Genomic DNA, 20,565 nt, shown 5'->3' with positions numbered 1-20,565 from the left:
CACAAAAGGGGTTATTAGTGTCTCTGGTAGTTCCATCTAGCTTAGACCTCTGTCTGCCTGGATTTCTAAATAAAACTTTCTTTCTGAATTCTTCAGTCTTGTGTCCCACTTGTTGGGATAATCATCACTTTTAGAATCACTAATGCTCATTTTCCCCCACTAAATCATACATATTTCATTTCACCACACATTGGCCACCCTGCAAAATCATCCCACCCTGTTTTGTTCTGTTTTCAGTTATACTGCTACTTTTTATTTTGTATGTTTTGTTTCAGTTTTGGTTTGGGGCCACATTCAGGGTTTACTATGCAAGAATCTCCATGTGCCACAAATGACTAGTTAGAACCCTTTCTGTCTTAAAGAGGTAGCCACCATCACTTTAAGTTTTTTTGGGGGGGAGGGCCACACCCAAAAAATGCTCAGGATTTACTCCTGGCATTCTGTTCAGGGATCACTCCTATCAGAGCTCAGTGTCCATATAAAATGCCAGAAATTAAACCTGGGTTGATAAGGCAACAAGTACAAGGCAAGCATTATACGCACTAGCCTACTGTTCCTTCCTGCATTTTAACTTTTTTTTTTTTTTTTTTTTTTTTTTTTTTTTTGGTTTTTGGGCCACACCCTGTGAGGCTCAGGGGTGACTCCTGGCTATGCGCTCAGAAGTTGCTCCTGGCTTCTTGGGGGACCATATGGGACGCCGGGGGATCGAACCGCGGTCCGTCCTAGGTTAGCGCAGGCAAGGCAGGCACCTTACCTCCAGCGCCACCGCCCGGCCCCCACATTTTAACTTTTATACTTGTCTTTATTTCATGACGTTAGGCTGAAATGGTTTTTGGTGGTTTTCTTTTGTTGTTATTGTTGTTGCTGTTTTTTAAGCAGAGTTCAGTTTTATGGCCACACCCAATGGTGCTCAGAGGCTATCTTGGTTCTGTGCTCAGGAATGACCCCTGGTGGCTCTTGGTAGATCACAAGTGGTGCTGGTGACGAAACTGGGATTAGCTGCACACAAGGGAAGAGCTTTCCTTAACTTGTACTATATCTTCAGCCCTATCATCACAAAATATTTTTAATTTGTTTTGTCTTGTTTGGGGGTCACATAACCATGTTTGGGGGCAACTCCCATGTCTGTGCTTGAAGGTTTCTCCCCTTGGTGCTCAGAGAACCATGCAGCATTGGAAAGTGAATTCCAGTCTCCCTGTTGCAGACCTGTGCTTAACCCGTTGAATTATCATGCTGAGGAACCTTTTCAATAATCTGCTAACTTGTTTCTCCTCATCAAAATTCTATAATACAGAAAGAAATATTTGCATTATGCATAGGAGAAACAAGATACCCACTTTTGGGGTCCGGAAAGATAGCACAGCGGTGTTTGCCTTGCAAACAGCCTATCCAGGACCTAAGGTGGTTGGTTCAAATGCAGGTGTCCCATATGGTCCCCCGTGCCTGCCAGGAACTATTTCTGAGCAGACAGCCAGGAGTAACCCCTGAGCAACGCCGGGTGTGGCCCAAAAAACAAAACAAAACAAGATACCCACTTTTGTCACTTTCAAACCAATGAAGCATGAAGGTAAAAAGTGTCAGTCCTCACCATCAGCTCTGGGAGTGAGCTCAGTCTTTCTTGTTTTTCTTTTCTTTTTGCTTTTTTGGGTTTGTTTTTGGGCCACATCAGCAATGCTCAGCAGTTACACCTAGCTCTGCAAACAGGAAGCACTCCTGACAGGCACAGAGAACCATGTATGATGCTGGAGATCGAACTTGGGTCAATCCCAGGCAAGTCAAGCACCCTCTCTGCTGTACTACCATTCCAGCTCCAGCCAGATAATTGTTTGTTTTCTTTTTTCAACTCCCTAATCTCCTGACTCACTCTAGGAAAGCTGCAAATGTTTATTAGGAGTGTATTTTGCTTCCCTGCCTGATCTGTTTAAAGAATATTTCTCTTTCACTCTCTTTGTCTCTTTTTCCCACTGTCTCTCTCTCTCTCTCTTCTTTTTTTTTTGGGGGGGGGGGTGTCACACCCGGCTGCGCTCAGGGGTTACTCCTGGCTCTACACTCAGAAATCGCTCCTGGCAGGCTCGGGGGACCACATGGGATGCTGGAATTCAAACCACCATCCTTCTGCATGCAAGGCAAATGCATGCCATCCCTCTGGCCCACCTCTCTTCTCTCTCTCTAATCTATATATGTATTTATGTATATATATATAAAGTATTCACTCCTTTATCAATTGCTGTTCCCTTGCTCTGCCCTCCATCCCTACATTTGGTGTGTGCGTGTGAGTTTCAGTTCAACCAGATATTTATGGAGATATCATGATAGAAAAACAGTATTAAGATCAGGGATGTGGCTCAACCTTCCTTGCATGTGTGAGGCTTTGGATTTAATCCTAGCACCACATACCAAAAAAAGAAAAGGGTATTAATAGCATTATTAAATACTATTAATAGTATTGTCTCAGATACACTGTACTACGTCACACCTACCAGATTCCTGCACCACTCTCCCTGCTTCCCATCAGTAAGTACCAGGCTTGCAACTCAGTTCTGTAAGACAGTATCTCAGGGTTCGTTTCTGTTGAACACTGTTTCCTTGTTTTGTTTCTTTGTACTGCACCTGTAAGTGGGATTATCCAGTATTTGTTCCCTTTCTTTCTCACTTCACTTAGGCATGATGCCTTCCAGTTATACCCACTTTGCAGGAAAACGAATAGCTATAAGATTCTCTGGGTTCAGGGAGTGGAATGGCTGGGTCAGAAGGATGCTTTCCTTTTTATTTTTATTTTTTTTGCCAAGTCTCCATATTGTCTTTTGTAGAAGCTGCATGGTAAATATTGCTTCACAGATTACTTGTCATCTGCTTCCCTCACACTGAGCTCTCTGGGGGTGAGCTCAGTCTTGCTTGTACTTAGAGCCTAGCAGTTTCTAAAAATGCCACAGACACTCTTTGAACACAGGTGTGTGCAGGAGGACTGAGGTATAGCTGAGGGGTGAGAAGCACACGCTTTACATGCACAAGTCTCCTATTTCCATCCCAGGTACCACAAGAGTCTTCAAGCACTGTTGGCTCTCCTTCTGAGCAACTCCATATCACTGCTCCCAAGTGTTGAACCACTGCCTGATTGGCTGAGTATTATGTGGGAATTACCTGTTGTGTTAATTATTAATTATAAAGTCCCAGTGGCAGATGGATGGTGAGGTCTTTCTCGGTTCTATCCAGCGCTTGCAGCCCCTTCAGCCAGCAGGTCTGTAGGTGCAGAGTATTGGCGAAGAAATGATCCACAGGCAATCAGATGAAGTTAGGAGAAATCCAGCTTTATTACAAGGTCCTAATCATCATGTGTTTTTTTCACACGACCTCTAAATAAGCAGCCTCTTTTCTGTTGTTCAGCATCCATCATGTGTCTGATTTTCCTCCTTGCTGCATCTCTCCCCTTTCTTCCCCCCAGGCAATCCCTAAATTACCAATCACAGAGCCCTCCCAGCTGTGGATGGGTCTCACCATCCAGTTGAGGTGCCTCGTTTAAAAAAAATGTGGGGCTGGAGCAGTGGCACAGCAGTAGGGCATTTACCTTGCACATAGCTGACCTAGGACATACCACGGTTCAATCTCCCGGTGTCCCATATGGTCCCCTAAGCCAGGAGCAATTTCTGAGCGCATAGCCAGGAGTAACCTCTGAGCGTCACCGGGTGTAGCCCAAAAATCAAAAAAAAAAAAAATTGTGTGCAGGAATAATGAATGAGCCATTATATTTTATAGTTTACTTTTTTTTGGGGGGTGGCTATTTCTGGAAGTATTCAGGGAATTATATGAGGTGCCAAGGATCTAACTTGGGTCAGCTGTGTGCAAGGCAACTGCCCTGCCTACTGTGCTTTCACTCTGGCTCTCTAGTCTTACTTATTTGTGATTCCTAATTAATTAGTATACCCCAATTAATTAGCAGTGGCCCCAAAGGAGGTTTCCTGAGGTTCCTGAAATGTTAACACTGAGAAATGTTGGGGTTCTTGCAGCTCCTGTTGAGGATCCCTAGGAGAATATGAACCCTACGAGGAGGTAAGGAAGGGGCCCTCGGTGTGGAGTGAAGTACCTAAAGTTTATGACTAGGGTTGTTGAATCTGGGGGAAATGTGTCCTTTTAATTCCATTGACTAATTTTATTTATTTATTTATTTATCTATTTATTTATTTATTTTTGGTTTTGGGTCACACCCAACAGCGCTCAGGGGTTACTTCTGGCTCTATGCTCGGAAATCGCTCCTGGCAGGCACGGAAACCATGTGGGATGCCGGGATTCGAACCACTGTCCTTCTGCATACAAGGCAAACACCCTACCTCCATGCTATCTTCCAGCCCTGACTAATTTTCTAATGTAAGCCATCTCCCTCTTTCAAACATGCTTTCTAAAATATAATTTATTGGGGCCGGAGAGACGGCATGGAGATAAGGCGTTTGCCTTGCATGCAGAAGGATGGTGGTTTGAATACCAGCATTCCATATGGTCCCCTGTGCCTGCCTGGGGCAATTTTTGAGCTTAGAGCCAGCAGTAAACCCTGAACGCTACCGGGTGTGACACCAAAACCAAAAACCAAAAAAAAAAAAAAAATAATAATGATGATGATTTATTGATTGATTGATTGATTCATTTTTTTTTTTAGCCACACTCAGGGGTTACTCCTGGCTCTGCACTCAGAAATTTCCCCTGGCAGGATGGGGGACCATATGGGATGGTAGGAATTGAACCAGGTCCTTCCCTGGTCGGCTGCCATGCAAGGCAAATGCTCTACCGCTGTGCTATCTCTCTTGATATGTGAATGTGCTCATCTCAGGGGATGGCATTTAGCCCAGATGAAGTCCTCTTTTGTAATGATGAAAACAATGACAAAAGTCTCCTAAAGAAAAACAACTACATGGGCTAGAGATAGCATGGAGGTAAGCCATTTGCCTTGCATGCAGAAGGACGGTGGTTTGAATCCCGGCATCCAATATGGTCCCCCGAGCTTGCCAGGAGCAATTTCTGAGCATAGAGCCAGGAGTAACCCCTAAGAGCTGCTGGGTGAGACCCTCCCCCCCACAAAAAAAAAGCAAACAAAAAAAGAAAAGAAAAGAAAAACAGCCACAGCCTCCACCTCATTAAAAAGGGGATGAAGAGATTCCACTGAAAAGGAGGGAGCCAGGCACAGTAAGAAAATGATTCGAGAGGTCAGAGTGACAGTATAGCAGGTAAGGCACTTGCCTTGCATATGGCTAATCTGGATTCAATCCTGGGCAACATGGGTTCAGTCCCTGGCATCCCATATGATCCCCAGAGACCCATATCATCCTCCAGTCTAGTCAGGAGTGCAGAGCCAGGAGGGATCCCTGAGCATTGCTGGGTGTGGCCCAAAAAACAAACAAAAAAAGTTTCTACCTTGATTTTGAAGCTTGCTAAGAAATACATTTGCTGTTTTTTCTTTTTCTTTTCTTTGGTTTTTGGGCCACACCAGATGATGCTCAGGAGTTACTCCTGGCTATGCGCTCAGAAATCACTCCTGGCTTGGGGGACCATATGGGGATGCCAGGGATCGAACCGAGGTCCATCCTAGGTCAGCCACATGCAAGGCAAAGGCCCTACAGCAGCGCCACCACTCCGGCCCCTATATTTCTACTTTAAAGCATATTGATTTATTCCTATTCAAGAGAAGAAAACCACCATTATCATCTTCTGTCAATAATAATTCAAATCTTGGACATGTGGTCCTAAGCAACACTCTCTAGCAAAGGGGAACTATAGGCACAACTTAAAATGAGATTGTGGGGCCAGAGCGATAGCATAGCGGTAGGGTGTTTGCCTTGCACACAGCCAACCTAGGACGGACCCAGGTTCAATTCCTGGCATCTCATATAGTCCCCCGAGCCTGCCAGGGGTGATTTCTGAGCACAGAGCCAGGAGTAACCCCTGAGCACTGCCGGGTGTGGCCCAAAAATCCCCCCAAAATAAATGTGATGGTCTCTCCAGATTGTAAAATTTTCACCGTTGTGCATTGTGAAACAGGTGTATTGTGAAGAAAGAAGCTCATGAAAGAGAACAAGCCCCTGTCTCCTCAATTCCAGGCTGGGAAACATAAATTAAGGATGAATTTGATCCTAGAAGCCCTTTATTTAAGCCAACTACTGAAACACAGAAAATGGAAAACATGAGGAAGAGTCTGAAGTTTCTACCACTCCCTCTGCTGCCCCATCGAATTGGCGTCATTTTCCCAAGTGGTTCGTGTACTCAGACTGGGCCTGGAAAGAAAGCAGGAAAGAAGAGAATTCACAGCCTGCAGGAGCTCCCACCAGCAGAGTCACAGACCTGGCCATTCTCAGGAAGTTTGCTGTGAAACGCCATTGTAACCTCTTCTCTGTGCTTCGAGGCAGTCTGATCATGTCAAGACCATGTACCATATTTGTAAAGAGTTTCAGCCCCACTTAGGGTTTGAACACATCTAAATAAATGTGTAGATCCTCAGTACATAAATGTTCATTTTTCTAACATTTTTATCTGGAAAAAACATTTAGAAACTTGGAATTCTCTTATTGTCTTTTCTTTTCTTTTCTGGCCACACCCAGTGTGGCTCAGGGGTTAGTCCTGGCTAAGCTCTCAGAAATTGCTCCTGGTTTGGGAAACCATAAGGGACACTGGGGGATCAAACCTCGGTCTGTCATAGGTTAGCCACATGCAAGGCAAACACCCTTCCACTTGTGCCACTGCTCCAGCCCCTGTTTTTTTTCTTTTCTATTCAGGGAAGGCCTCCTGTTAAATCATCCTATGTGCTGTATCTCTAACCCCAGGTGAATGAGTCGCAGAAGAAATAATCCAGACCAGGCTGAGGGTAAAACACGTGTACTCTGGCAGTCTTCGATCTAGTATAAAGAGAAAGCTGCCTGCCAGAACTGCCTTTTTATTGAGTACAAGGACCATCCTGGTAGGGCAGTAAACCCACCCAGGTTTACATGTAAGACAATCCCTGTTTTGGGGTAAATCCAAATTGTAAACAAACATACAAAGAAACCAGGGATGATCTCTGTTTTGGGTAAAATAAGGTGTAACCCAACAGTTTCCCGAGCTATGTTCAGAAAGTCTGAGAACCATTCCTGGTAGTTCTCAGCCAATTGGGACAGATGGTTCAATCCCAAATCCAAAAATGTGATGCGGTTTAGGCCTCCCTGTGTGCTCGGGATTACACCACAATCCCCAGCATCCCATATGGCCTCCTGAGCTCCACGAGGAGTGATCCCTGAATGCAAGACAGGACCAAGTCCTGAACACTGCTAAGTTGTACCCTTCATCCCTCCTTCCAAAAAAAATATAAATAAATAAATAAATAAATAATCTATACGATGCTCTATCAGGCTGAGCAAAACTCAGGGAAGGAAGGAGTGACTGTTCTTTTTCTTTGTTTTTGGGCCATACCCGGTGATGCTCAAGGGTTACACCTGGCTATGCACTCAGAAATCGCTTTTTTGGCTTGGGGAACCACATGGGATGCCAGGGGATCGAACTGCAATTCATCCTAGGCTAGCTCAGGCAAGGCAGATGCCTTGCAGCTCCGAGCCACCGCTTTGACCCCAAGGAGTGACAGTTCTGTGAAGGAGAGTTTGATGGCAGCTCCAGCTCCCAGGTTCTACTGGCCCTCCAGTGCCATCATTTAAAGTCTATATATTCTCAACTTTCATGGTAAAGGGGTAAATCTCCACTCTGAACAAGTCATAGTCCCACTGCATGCAATAATTGCATGCATGCATTCAACATTCTGGAGAACCTTATATTTTCATTTTGGCCCACATCTGGAATTATTCTGAAAGTATTCCCAATTTACTGCTTAGTGTTCAATTCCAGCAGTGCTAAGAGAATCACATGTGGTCCTGAAAGTTAAACCAGAATTCCTGCATACAAAGCAAGCATTCTAACCTGTGAGCTTTCCAGCCCCAGAAGTTTGAGCTTCTAGGAGGAAGTAGAATTTCTTTATTATTTGTGAAAGGTTTGTTGTTGCTGCTGTGTTTTGTCTTTGCAGTGCTGGGATCAAACCTGAAGTTTCTCAATTGCAAGGTGCTCTATCATTAAGTCACATCTCAGGTCTTGTGTATTCTAAATTTATCCCAACACTGAAGCATAGATGTCAAGTATTTTATAAATATCATTTTGAGTTTGAGCCAGGGTGGGGAAAATATTCCATAGATTAGTGCATGTGGGCCCACATGTGGCCCACTCAGGACATTTATCCAGCCTACTGGTTGTTTTTGCTGCCACGGTTTGTCCTGCTTAGCAGCCGATTAATCCCTGCTGGCAGTGCACAGTCCAGATGTGTAGGATGGGCACTGTACTCTCTGACTCCTCTCCTTTCTGTCTTTGGCAGGGGTCCTCAAATTATGGTCCTAGGCTCACTACTGTTTTTTTAATAATATCTTTATTTAAACACCATGATTACAAACATGTTTGTAGTTGGGTTTCAGTCATAAAAAGAACACCCCCCCTTCAACCAGTGCAACATTTCCACCACCAATGACCCATATCCATCCTCTTCCACCTCCTGCCTGTATTCGAGACAGGCTTTCTACATCCCTTACTCACTGATGCTGCTATGATAGTTCTCAGCGTAGTTATTTCTCTAACTGCACTCACCCCTCTTTGTGGTGAACTTCATATCGTGAGCGGGCCTTCCATATGGGTTTTAAGAAAAATAAAAGGGTCACTATTATTAATAGTTGGGGGGTTTTTTGTTTTGTTTTGTTTATTTTTTTTGTTTTGTTTTGGTTTTTGGGCCATACCTGGTGGTGCTCAGGGGTTACTCCTGGCTGTCTGCTCAGAAATAGCTCCTGGCAGGCACGGGGGACCATATGGTATACCGGGATTCGAACCAACCACTTTAGGTCCTGGATCAGCTGCTTGCAACAAACACCACTGTGCTATCTTGTTTTTTTTTTGTTTTTTTTGTTTTTTTTTTAACTATAGTCTGGCCCTCCAACAGTCTGAGGGACAGACAGTTCACTGACCCCATGTTTAAAAGTTTGAGGACCGAGGCCCGGAGAGATATCATGGAGGTAAGGCATTTGCCTTGCATGCAGAAGGTCAGTGGTTTGAATCCCGGCATCCAGTATGGTCCCCTGAGCCTGCCAGGAGCGATTTCTGAGTATGGAGCCAGGAGTAACCCCTGAGTGCTGCCAAATGTGACCCAAAAGCCAAAAACCAAAGAAATAAAAAAAAAGTTTGAGGACCTTGGAGCCAGAGAGATAGCACAGCAGTAGGGCATTTGCCTTGCATGCAGCCAATTCAGGACAGACATGGTTCAAATTCTGTGCAGAGCCAGGAATAACCCCTGAGCGCTGCTGGGTGTGACCCCCAAAAGAGTTTGAGGACCCCTGGATTAGTGGTTAACCTCTGTGAAGAATTCTTGTGCTAGAAATCTTTGTTTTTTGGCTTTGTCATTTTTTGGATTTTCCCCCCCTGCAACATTCAAACTATTTATTTTTTTGGGGGGGTCACACCTGGCAGCACTCAGGGGTTACTCCTGGCTGTATGTTCAGAAATCACTCCTGGCAGGTTTGGGGGACCATATGGGACACTGGGATTTGAACCACCGTCCTTCTGCATGCAAGGCAAATGCCTTAACTCCATGCTATTTCTCTGGCCCCTCTTTTTTATTTTATTATTATGGTTTTGTGATTTAAAATACTGTTAATGGGGGCCGGGCAGTGGCACTAAAGGTAAGGTGCCTGCCTTGCCTGCGCTAGCCTTGGACGGACTGTGGTTCGATCCCCCGGCGCCCCATATGGTCCCCCAAGCCAGGAGCGACTTCTGAGCGCGTAGCCAGGAGTAACCCCTGAGCGTTACCGGGTGTGGCCCAAAAACCAAAATAAATAAATAAATAAACAAATAAATAAATAAAATACTGTTAATAATGGTTTCCCATGTATTCCAACACCACACACATCACCAGTGTACCCACCTCCCTCTTCCAAGCCCTTTCCCTTTAATCCTCCTAACCCTAATACACTCAGTTGTGTGGATCAGTTTACCAGTTGTACTGCCTTTGGACCTTTGTTGACAGCTTTCTTCTTGTTTTTGTTTTTGTTTTTGGGCCACACCCGTAAGCTCAGGGGTTACTCCTGGCTATGCGCTCAGAAGTCGCTCCTGGCTTGGAGGACCATATGGGACACCGGGGGATCGAACCGCGGTCCGTCCTAGGCTAGTGCTGGCAAGGCAGGCACCTTACCTTTAGCGCCACCGCCCGGCCCCGACAGCTTTCTTCTTTTGTTTGTTTTTGGGGGTCATACCCTGCGGTGCTCAGGGGTTACTCCTGGCTCTGTGCTGTGAAATCGCTCCTGGCAGGCTCGGGGGACCATATGGGATGCCAGAAATTAAACTGGGGTTAGTCCTGGGTTGTCAAGGCAAACACCCTACTGCTGTGCTATCTCTCTAGCCCCTGTTGACAGCTTTCATAATCTTAATTTGGGGGGACTGGAGAGATAAAACAGGTAGTTTTATCTTTATAAAGCAATTAGGGCACTAGACCTGCACGTGGCTGTCCTATCCCTAATATCTTTATGGTTTCCCAGTCAATGCCAGGAGTGATTTCTGAGCCAGAGCCAGGAGTAACCATCCAGAACTGCTAGGGGTGGCCCAGGAAACAAATGTAAGAACAAAACAAAATCTTAATGCGGGAATAAAAATTCAAAGGCTTCCTTAGAAGAAACTAACCTCTCTAATGGTGAGTGAAAGAGTAAGTGGAGAAATGGTACAGAGGATAAGACATTTGCCTTGCTATGAGATCTTTTCAAATTCTTGGGGACTGGATATGCCCCTCCCCTCCCAGAGCACTGCCAAGAGAGACTCCTCAGTACAGACCCAGGAGTAGCATCATATGTGGCCCCAAACCCCTCAGCCCCGATTTCCCCTAAAAAATATAGCTGCTCAGAGAAAGAAGCTCAATAACAGCTCCTTGGGCTCTCTCTGGTTCATATTCTGCCACGACCTCCCTTGCAGAGATTTGGAGCTGTGGCTTCTGGCTTTCCCACTTTGCTAGTTGAATCCCACATGCTGCTAAAAAAAATTCTGTTTACCAGCAAGCCTACAAGGAAAAAAAAGAGGCTTTTCTCCCATTTGATCACCTCACAAATTCTGGGCCTCCCCACCTTTCATTATCACCTCACTAAATCCCAAGGTTTCTTCACTCCTGTGATATTTCTGATAAATCCCAGCAGCTGAAGACAAGGAAGTAAACAAAGCCTGGAAATGGCCATAATTATGGTCATAACCACCGCCCCCCCCAAGAGTTAAAAATTCAGGTTCTAGGGCTGGAGAGATAGCATGGAGGTAGGGCTTTTGCCTTGCATGCAGAAGGATGGTGGTTCAAATCCCAGCATTCTATATGGTCCCCTGAGCCTGCCAGAAGCAATTTCTGAGTGAGAGCCAGAAGTAGTCCCTAAGCACTGCCGGGTGTGACCCCTCCAAAAAAAAACAAACAAAAAATTTCTTTTCAGGTTCTAAGAGCTGGAGAGGTGGTGCAAGCAGTAGGGTGTTTATCATGCACACAGCTAACCTAGGACAGACTGCAGTTCAATCTTCTGGCGTCTTATATTGTCCCCCAAGCCAAGAGCAATTTCTGAGCGCATAGCCAAGAGCAACCCCTGAGCGTCACCCGGTGTAGCTCAAAAAGAGAAAAAAAATTCAGTTTCTATGAATCAGGAAAGAGACCCAGCCATCCTTTTGGGGACATCTTAAAATTTTAGAGCCTAAGAAGCTGGTTAAAGGATGATCACAGGCAATATTTGAAGTCAGCAAGGAGAAAATCCCTAGTAATTTGGTGTTGAAGCATTTCACAAGCATAGCTGGAGAGGGAGTTCTGTGCCACAAGCCCCTTGAAAGCTGCAAGGTACACAGTGCAAAAATGGACGCTCATCATTAACCTCCTAATCTCATACCAGGACACTCATGAACTTCCGAACCTGGCTTCCTGATAAAGCCTGGCTTCCTAGCTCAACAGGGTTCAGATCTAATCTCAGAAAGGTCAAATGCATTTGAATTTGCAGAGCTGGGCTCAGATTCCAACACATCCATTGTTTTCTTTGCACCTTGTTAGGACAAAGTTCCGCCTTAAAAGGCAATCAAAGAAAGGGGTCCAGAGACTGTAGGGGGTTAGGGCGCTTGCCTTGCAAGCGGCAGACCTGGGTTCAATTTCTGGCATTTCAGAATGGTTCTCAAAGCCCGCCAAGAATACTTCCTAAAGCAGAGAGCCAGAAGTAACCTGAGCACTGCCAAGTGTACTCCCCTCCAAATAAATAAAAACATACATAAATAAAAATAAACAAAAAAGGCAATGAAGGAGAGAGCTAGTACAGCAGGGAGGCTGCTAGCCTTTAAACCAGGGCCACCCTAGTTCCATCTCTGGCATCCTATTATGGTCCCCGGTGTCTACCAGGAGGGATTCCTGAAAGCAGAGCCAGGAGTAAATCCTGGAAAACAAAAGCAAACAAAACCCAAAGAAGATAGAAATGTGCCAAAGGTGTTTATTTCCAATTTCTTCCATATTTTGCTGTGCCTATGCAAATGACAATTGCTACACACAGACACACAGACACACACACACACACACACACCCCACATTTTTAATGCATTTTTTAATGTATTTCCCATCTCTGGAAAAAAATATGGGAGCATACTAAATCTTCGGCTATTGCATTAATGACTTATAACTGATACAAGTTTCACAAATATAACTGCTAATGAATTCTCTCCCTTCTTCCATTATTATTTTTGCTTTTTAATTCTCTGCCCTATTTCTCAATCACTTTGCTTTCTGTGATCCTGAAAAAACAAATGTATTATGATCAGTTATGTCAACCATGTGATACATTTTCTTTAAATCAATAATTTAAATATAAAAAATGTACTTTTTTTTTTTTTAGAGAACTGCAATAGGCCTAAAAGAATTTAGGGGGGAAAATCAATACATGAATTTCTCAGAAATTGTTCCTGGCTTGGGGCACCATCTGGGATACCGGGGAGTTGAACCGCGCTCGTCCTAAGCTAGCAGACGCCTTGCCACTTGCACCACCGCTCCGGCCTCTTCCAGCGGGATTTTTCTCCTACCAGGGACTTGCAGACTTCCGGCTGATGCCTGCCGACACGCCCCGCCCTAATGGGCGGGACAACGCCTGGCTCCACCTATCCGCGTGCGTCTAAGGCAGCGGTGGGCGGGGCGTAGCGGGATTCGAAAGGCGCCCCGCCCCCTCGAGCGGATTCCCGGGATTGCATTCCTCCTTGCACTTTCCTTTCAAGAGATCCGTGCAGGGTCCTAGAAGGGGGACCCCGATTCCTGCTCCGGGCATTCAAGGTTGGTGGAATTTAGTGTGGAGAGGAAATGAGGGAGGCCCTGGGAGAAGAATGCATGCCCAGGATGGTGGAGAGAGAAGGAGAAAAATCTCTGGGCCTGGGGACAGGCTGATGGCCCAGGGGGCGTGCAAGCAGATGGCGGAGAAGGGATGGAGGGCCAGGGCCGGGCTTTTAGCATCTTCCCTGGTGAGGATAGAAATAGTTCCAGGTGCTACTTCTCCCTTGGGTGCCTGATTTGTTCTAGCATGCCCAATACCTCCAGGCAGTCTTGCACTCTGCAGAACTGGGGGGGCCTTGAACTGGAGGAGACCTGACCTGAGTTCCACCTTCTCTTCCAGACTGACTTGATCCTGATTGGCTATGGAGGAGTTGGAGGAAGGTAAGGGACCCCTGCAGAGGACAATGAGGTCCTCCGGTTGAGAGAGGGCCTGTGTTAGCATGACTTCTTTGTTCCCTCTTCAGATGTCAAGTTTATTGTTGATGAAACCTTGGATTTTGGAGGGTCGTCGCCATCAGACAGGTACCAGCCTCTTTCTGACTTTATTTCCTTCAGTGTTGCCATTTTTGTCTTTTTTGTTTGTTTGTTTGTTTGTTTTGGGGTGGCCACACCCAGCAGCACTCAGGGGTTACTCCTGGCTCTGTGCTCAGAAATCGCCCTTGGCAGGCTCGGGGGACCATATGGGGTGCCGGGATTTGAACCACCAACCTTCTGCATGCAAGGCAAATGCTCTACCTCCATGCTATCTCTCCAGCCCTCAGTGTTTCCTTTTTATCTTTCCCCATCTGATGCTGTTATTGGCTGCAGGGACCAGGGTTGGTTGGGCCTCTGTGACATTACTATAGGATGGGAGCTGGGATGAGATTTCTGGGTGTTTATGGGGCGTACTTCCTGGCATAGTTCCACATATGAAGGTTGCGTGTCCCAATCATGTGGGAAGAGAGTGGTCACGAGGAGGTTATTCACTACACTTTGGTCTATAAAATTTGTACTGGTAGTGTTGGAGAAAAGAAACAGCAAAAGTAAGCGACAAAGATAAGTGATTGCTACCACTTTTCATCCGTTTATCCTGGCATAATTTCATTCTGAAAGCCATATTAGTCCTCATAAGAACTCATGTCCCAGAGACCAGAGCGGTGGCGCAAGCTGTAGGGCATTTGCCCTGCACGCGCTAACCTAGGAAGAACCGCAGTTTGATCCCCTGGCATCCCATATGGTCCCCAAGCCAGGAGTGATTTCTGAGCACATAGCCAGGAGTAACACCAGAGTGTCACCGGGTGTGCCCCCTCCCAAAAAAAAACTCATGCCCCCATTCTTTAGCCACATCTCCCAGCTAGCCCGATGCCTGGGGGTTTGGGTCTGAGTTCCCTGTTTTACTGTGCAAGGGGAGGGCATTATCTCCCACTATCTCTGTTCTGTCTCAGCCGGGAGGAGGAAGACATAGCCACGATGGTGACCCCAGAGAAGCCCTTTCGCCGTGGCCTGTCCCATCGCAGTGATGTGAACGCAGTGGCCCCCACACCCCAGGCTCTTCGACTCAGCTTGGGCCCCCTCAGCCCAGAGAAGCTGGAGGAAATCCTGAGTGAGGCCAACCGGCTGGCAGCTCAGCTGGAGCAGTGTTCCCTCCAGGAGCCCCAAGGTGCAGGCTCAGTACCCCGAAAGGTGAAGCCCAGCCCACGGCGGGAGACCTTTGTGCTGAAGGACAGTCCTGTCAGGGACCTGCTGCCCACAGTGAGCTCCTCCTCATCCTCGCGGAGCTCCCCCCACTCCAGCAATCTGACGCCCCGACTTGGGAGCAGTGATCGGAAGGGGTCCGCCAGAGCTCTCCGTACATCTGGGAAGAAGCCGCTGAGCACCAAGCGAGTGAGTCTAGGTGTTTGCATTGGGCCTAGGGGCTCAGTCAGTGCAGGTTTTGTGATTCGGGGTGGGAGGGGCTGACTATCCCAGGCATAGCATGGATCTCCCTGCACCTCTAAATGTGGCCCCTGAGCACCATGGGTATGGCCAAAACCCAAAAACCAAAATGCCACAGTATTGGGCTGGGTGTGGTCCAGATTACAAATCCACATGCCCAGCAGCACTTCCTTGACTGCTAGAGGCCATCAAATGACCCATGGGGCAGGGAATGGCCAAGAAAAGATTTACTGGCAACATAGCTGTGGTTTGGAACATGGTGAACTCTTGTCCTTCAAACAAGCATCTTGTCTGCACTATCATAAGAGATAGGGAAAGAATAGGGGAGATTGTGTGAGCTGTAGCCTAATGGGCACTGGAGTAGCAATGAATCCTTTAATGCAGGGGTCTCAAACTCAATTTGCCTGGGGGCCGCAGGAGGCAAAGTCGGGATGATCCTTGAGTGCAAAGTCAGTAGTAAGCCTTGAACATTGCGGGGTGTGAGCCAAACAACTAAAACAAAACAAAACAAAACAAAAAAAGATTCCTCTAGGGCAGGGCCACAGAATGTTGTACGGAGGCCGTTTGCCACGAGTTTGAGACCCCTGCCTTCATGCATACTTTATATGGGGGGCCACACCACATGATACTCAGGGATCACTCCTGGCTTTGTGCTATTCTCAGCAATGCTCAGGGTACCATATGGAATGCCCAGGATTGAACCCAGTTCAGGCACGTGCAAGGCAAATGCCCTACCCACTAGTTTATCACTCCAGTTCCATGAGGCATGTTGTCTTATCTACAGATGGAAACAATCCAGGATTATTAGGCTTTGGGGAGAAGCTGAATTGAGGATAAGCTGAGCTTTGGGGGGCTTTGGAGTAAGGACAGGTGTGTTTTAGTGGAATACTGATCGTGCATTTCAGCGGTAGAAGTCTGCAGAACTGTTGGAATTGAATGAGATCTCATTAGCAGACATAGCAGAATGGAGGCACGTTTATGTCAATAATAATCTGTCAGCAGTTAGTTTGATGAGGATCCTGGCAGCCCCGTCCACCCTTCTGTGGTGGGATGCAGGCCACTCTCCGCCTCCATTCCTTCCCCAGCCAGTGGAACAGATTCTTCTTTCTCTCTAGGATGTTTTTTATCCCCCTCTTTGTGTTTCAGGAGTCGCCCACTTGCAATCTGTTCCCTGCATCCAAAAGCCCAGCATCTTCTCCTCTTGCTCGATCAACGCCTCCCAGCCGATCAACACCTCCCAGCCGAACAACACCTCCCAGCCGATCAACACCTCCTGTCAGGCCTACTCCTCCCAGCCGGGGCCGAGCTGGGCCCAGTGGGCGAGCAGTAGCAAGTGAGAAAACCTGGGCAGCAGAATGTCACAGAATACACAGAAGCAGGAGGAACTGCAGTTGACCCTGGAACTTCTCTCCTCTTCTCTCTTCCTGCAGGCTCACTCAAGCCCATGCAACCCGTTCTGGCCCCTCGGTCTTCCACCAGCAACTCTCAGCATCTGTCTCGGCCACTGGGCACAGCTAAAACTTCCAGTAGGCTGCCTGTCCCTTCAGCCATCCCCAGGCCAGCCAATCGGATGCCACTGGTCAGTCGGGGTGTCCCACCGATCAGAGGGGCCCCAACCCCAGAGTCTCTGCCTGCTCGGAGAGGACTTCCCAGATCCAGTGGCCTGGGGCACAGAGGTGAGGTGGATTGGACAGGTGGCTATCAGGGTGGGAGCTGAACAAAGGTTGCTTTTCCCAAAGCAGCTAGCATCTTTCTCCAGCTCCTTGAGCCAACAGTGAACCTGGGCAGAATATGTGGTTTTCCGATCTCTGATTTTTCCTACCTGGGGTGGGGAAGTGTGGGGTACAAAGCACTAATTTCATATGTCCTTGGCCTTTATCTAGATTTTCTTTTTGAAACAACCACTGGAACATTCTGTTAAATCCTCTCTCTCTCTCTCACTTCTATTTTTTGGTTTGTTTGTTTTGGGGCCATACCTGGCAGTGCTCCTGGCTCTTCACTCAGGGATCACTCATGGCAATGTTCAGGGAACCATATCTGGTATCAGAAATGAATCTGGGTTGGCTGAATGCAAGGCAACACGCTACCTGCTGTGCTATCACTCTGGCCGCTAAACCCTTTCCTTTTTGTTTACCCCCATCAAGTTCCTGTTTCCCAGCGACCAAATCTTCCAATTCCTGGTTCCACTCGTAGCAACCTTCAGCCTCTTCGGAAAGGTGCAATGCCAGCACCTGCCAGGTAAGACTGATTAGAGAAGTGGAGACTGTCTTTTCCCCCTATTGTCTGGATTTTCTGACTGCTGTGCTTGTCATGTCTGAATCCTGGGTGACAATATGGGGCTGATTCCCAGGGGATCCTGAACTTAGCTGAAAGTCATGGGAGGCTGAGGGCCAATGCCATTGAAGCAATTCTTTCTGTATCTTTAGGTAAAGAGATGAGACAGCCAGCAAAAATTCAGCAACAAACTTCTCCGGTCACTGCTTGGATTTGCCTCTCCTCGGCCCCTCCCACCTTCTTGTTGGAGGCAGGTCCTGATTCCTGCAGATTCTGGCCTGAAGATGCTGCCAGGGCTAGTCCCCCGGTAGACACCAGGGGAGGAGTGAGGTATTTTAGGAAGATCCAACTCTCTGAGTTGAGAAATTAGGGTGAAAGAGGTCTCCCAGCAGTGAAATTAAATAGAAAATGAGAAATGCAGGTGAGTGGATTGTCCTCATCCAACTGCCCTCACTTTCAGCCTCAGAGAATTCCATCTGACTTCCAGGCTTTGGTTCATTGGACGTTTCCATGTGAATGGCCTCTGTAGCCAACCTCCCTGGTTCTCTGGGGAGCCATCCTTTGCAGCCACATCCTCTGCTGGACTCAGGCCTACTTGGAGAGGCGAGACAAGCACCTGGACTCCAGAACCCTTTTCCTGTGAACTCTGTGACTCCTCATTGACCAGTTTATAATAGGCTCATTCTATTGGTCAGCCATTTTCTAAAATAAAATAAATGTATTTTTATATGCTGCCTCTATGTGAACGATTCTGTAGGATTTCTAACTTATTTGGACAAAACTTGTGTCATTCCAGGGAGGGAGCCAAGATGGATCTCATAGACAGGCCTGATGAGGTTACAGGACCTTAATTAAGGGCCTAATTCATTGAAAGGACCAGGAGGGCTGGAACAAAGTACCCCAGGTTTGATCCCCACATGGTTAGGAAGGACCCTCCTCCCCAAAACGATTTTCATTCAATTGTGACAGTCTTGTTTTTATGTTAGTTGGGAAAAGGCTGCTTATCCCAGGACTTTGGAGGATGGGGTAAATAGGATTTATATTATAAGAAGGTTCAGATCAAAGCTTATTTCACAGTAGGTGACATTTTCTTTTATTTATTTATTTATTTTATTTATTTTTGGTTCTTGGGTCACACCCGGCAGCGCTCAGGAGTTACTCCTAGCTCTACGCTCAGAAATTGCTCCTGGCAGGCTCGGAGGATCATAGGGGATGCCAAGATTTGAACCACCGTCCTTCTGCATGTAAAGGCCCTATCTCTCCAGCCCCTAACGAGAGAATGGTTTTTTTATGTTTGGGGGTCACACCCGTCGGCGCTCAAGGGTTCCTTGTGATTCTTCAGTCAGAAGTTACTCCTGGCAGGCTGGGGGACCATCGTATGTGACATTTTCAAGCCAGAGTTGGCCACAGTTAATTATTTCCTTCCTAAACTCAGACAGCTTTTCCTGGCAAAGAGTTAAGTCTATTTGCTTATTTGCTGTATTAATGAGATGGGGTTTGGTGGGTCCTATAGCATTTCTGTTCACTCTTTTGTTGTTTGTTTTGTTTTGGGGCCACACCTGTTGATGTTCAGGGAGTACTCCTGGTTGTGCACTCAGAAATTGCTCCTGGCTTGGGGGACCGGACCATATGGGATGCCGGAGGATCTAACCTCGGTCCGTCCTGGGTCAGCTGCGCACAAGGCAAACACCCTACTGCTGTGCCACCACTCCGGCCCCTTCTGTTCACTCTTTCATAAAGCAAGAACACTCATCAGAACATCTCATCTGGCATTACAATTGCCTGTGGGGGCCACAGATATATAGGGGTTAAAGTGCTTGCCTTGCACATGGTAGACCTGGGTTTGATGCTCCAAGCCTCACTGAGCATGGCCGGATATGACCCAAAACCCCCCCAAAAAGAAAAAATTTAAATGGTCAATGTCCTATTATGTGGCAGAGAATTTCCTTTATTGAAAAGTGTTTGAATGCAGGAGGGTGGAGGTTTGTTGAACGAATGACAAAGACTTCATTAATAGACTCAGCCTGAAGCTCCCCTTTCTCACAGCCTTTGACCACTTTCAACCAGAATGGCTGATTCCTTGCGAGCATGCAGGGAAATTGCCTCCCTGAAGGTCAAACCATGACCTATTCAGGCCACTGGGAAGAAGGAGGGGCCATGCCAGCAGTTGCCCCCATTCCTTACACCCACATGCCCATAGATGCCAGGGATTTTCCAGGCAGGGGACCCTCCACTCTCTTCTTTCTCTGTGGCTCATCTTAAGGTTCATTGAATACATTCACTTTGCTCCTGGTAACAGCTGCTTATATATTCACCGTGAGCCTTCTGCTGTGTTGGGAGGTTATGGGAAGTGAGTTGGGGATGGGGGTATGGAGATAAAACTCCCAAGGTTTGTCTGTCTTTGTCAGAGGCAAGACAAGCTTGGGTGAGATTTCCAGTGGTGTCCTGCCTTGGTTTCTAGTGAGCCCGTTGTGACCTACAGCTTTGACACACTGAGATATAGCCAGCAGATGGCACATTGTGTAGCCTGGTATACGCCATGCCCGAAGCCCATGTGCTGGTGCCATCTGGTGACCAGAAAGGGAAAGGCAGGTTCCTTGGGCTTCCAGGGGACTTGAGATCCTGTAACAAACACCCCCCACACCCAGTGTCCCCACCCCCAAACCTGCAGAAGCAGCTTTCTTAGAGCAATACCAGTCAGGCGTGCCTGCCACGGCGGCCACAAAAACCACACTTATGCAAATAAATGCCCGCTTCTTCCCCTTTGAGTTAATCATTCTAGTTTTGGGTTTGGGGGCCTCTTATTATGCACTGTGAATTGTTCCTAGCACTTTGCAGTAATCTTCCTAAAAGCTCTATTAGGCAAATGCTATTAACACCCTCACTGGGCTGGTGGAGAAACCGGATTCCCTGAGTTTGTCTTGGATCGCTCTCCTCCAGGGAGGAGAGAGAGGCCCTGCCTAGTTTGTTTATTGTTTTGTTTTTTATTTTGGGCCACATCCAGTGATGCTCACAGGTTACTCCTGGCTATGCAC

At 47.0% G+C, this 20,565-nt stretch overlaps 2 protein-coding genes across 3 annotated transcripts in view; both read left to right on the top strand.

Annotated features, from left to right (window-relative positions):
• The window catches only part of MYBPHL (myosin binding protein H like), a 38,821-nt gene extending 25,627 nt beyond the window's left edge, over positions 1–13,194 (top strand). Inside the window, exons 8-9 of the mRNA XM_049765604.1 lie at positions 6,155–6,409; positions 13,085–13,194. Of these exons, the coding sequence (XP_049621561.1) occupies positions 6,155–6,409; positions 13,085–13,194 (365 nt within the window). The remainder of the gene's footprint in view (positions 1–6,154; positions 6,410–13,084) is intronic.
• Positions 13,195–13,704: 510 nt separating this feature from the next.
• Positions 13,705–17,498, top strand: PSRC1 (proline and serine rich coiled-coil 1). Of its 2 annotated transcripts, none has more exons than XM_049765782.1 (7): positions 13,705–13,723; positions 13,807–13,864; positions 14,767–15,205; positions 16,403–16,470; positions 16,537–16,589; positions 16,687–16,962; positions 17,401–17,498. In XM_049765782.1, exons 1-7 carry the CDS (start codon positions 13,705–13,707, stop codon positions 17,496–17,498), a joined length of 1,011 nt encoding a protein of 336 aa, XP_049621739.1. The 2 variants fall into 2 exon arrangements, with proteins under 2 accessions (XP_049621739.1, XP_049621740.1); XM_049765783.1 differs by having other exon boundaries at positions 16,537–16,613; positions 16,771–16,962.
• The last annotated feature ends 3,067 nt before the right edge of the window (positions 17,499–20,565 follow it).

This window comes from Suncus etruscus, chromosome 19 (assembly GCF_024139225.1).
Source record: "Suncus etruscus isolate mSunEtr1 chromosome 19, mSunEtr1.pri.cur, whole genome shotgun sequence".
In the NCBI taxonomy this organism is placed as follows: domain Eukaryota; kingdom Metazoa; phylum Chordata; class Mammalia; order Eulipotyphla; family Soricidae; genus Suncus; species Suncus etruscus.
The sequence above is the reverse complement of the archived record's forward strand: the minus strand, read 5'-3'. Positions and strand labels throughout refer to the sequence as shown.

Coding starts and splice junctions, on each gene's coding strand:
- PSRC1 (XM_049765782.1), top strand. Junction 15,206..16,402: donor AGCCGCTGAGCACCAAGCGA/GTGAGTCTAGGT, acceptor TTTGTGTTTCAG/GAGTCGCCCACTTGCAATCT. Junction 16,590..16,686: donor CAGTGGGCGAGCAGTAGCAA/GTGAGAAAACCT, acceptor CTCTTCCTGCAG/GCTCACTCAAGCCCATGCAA.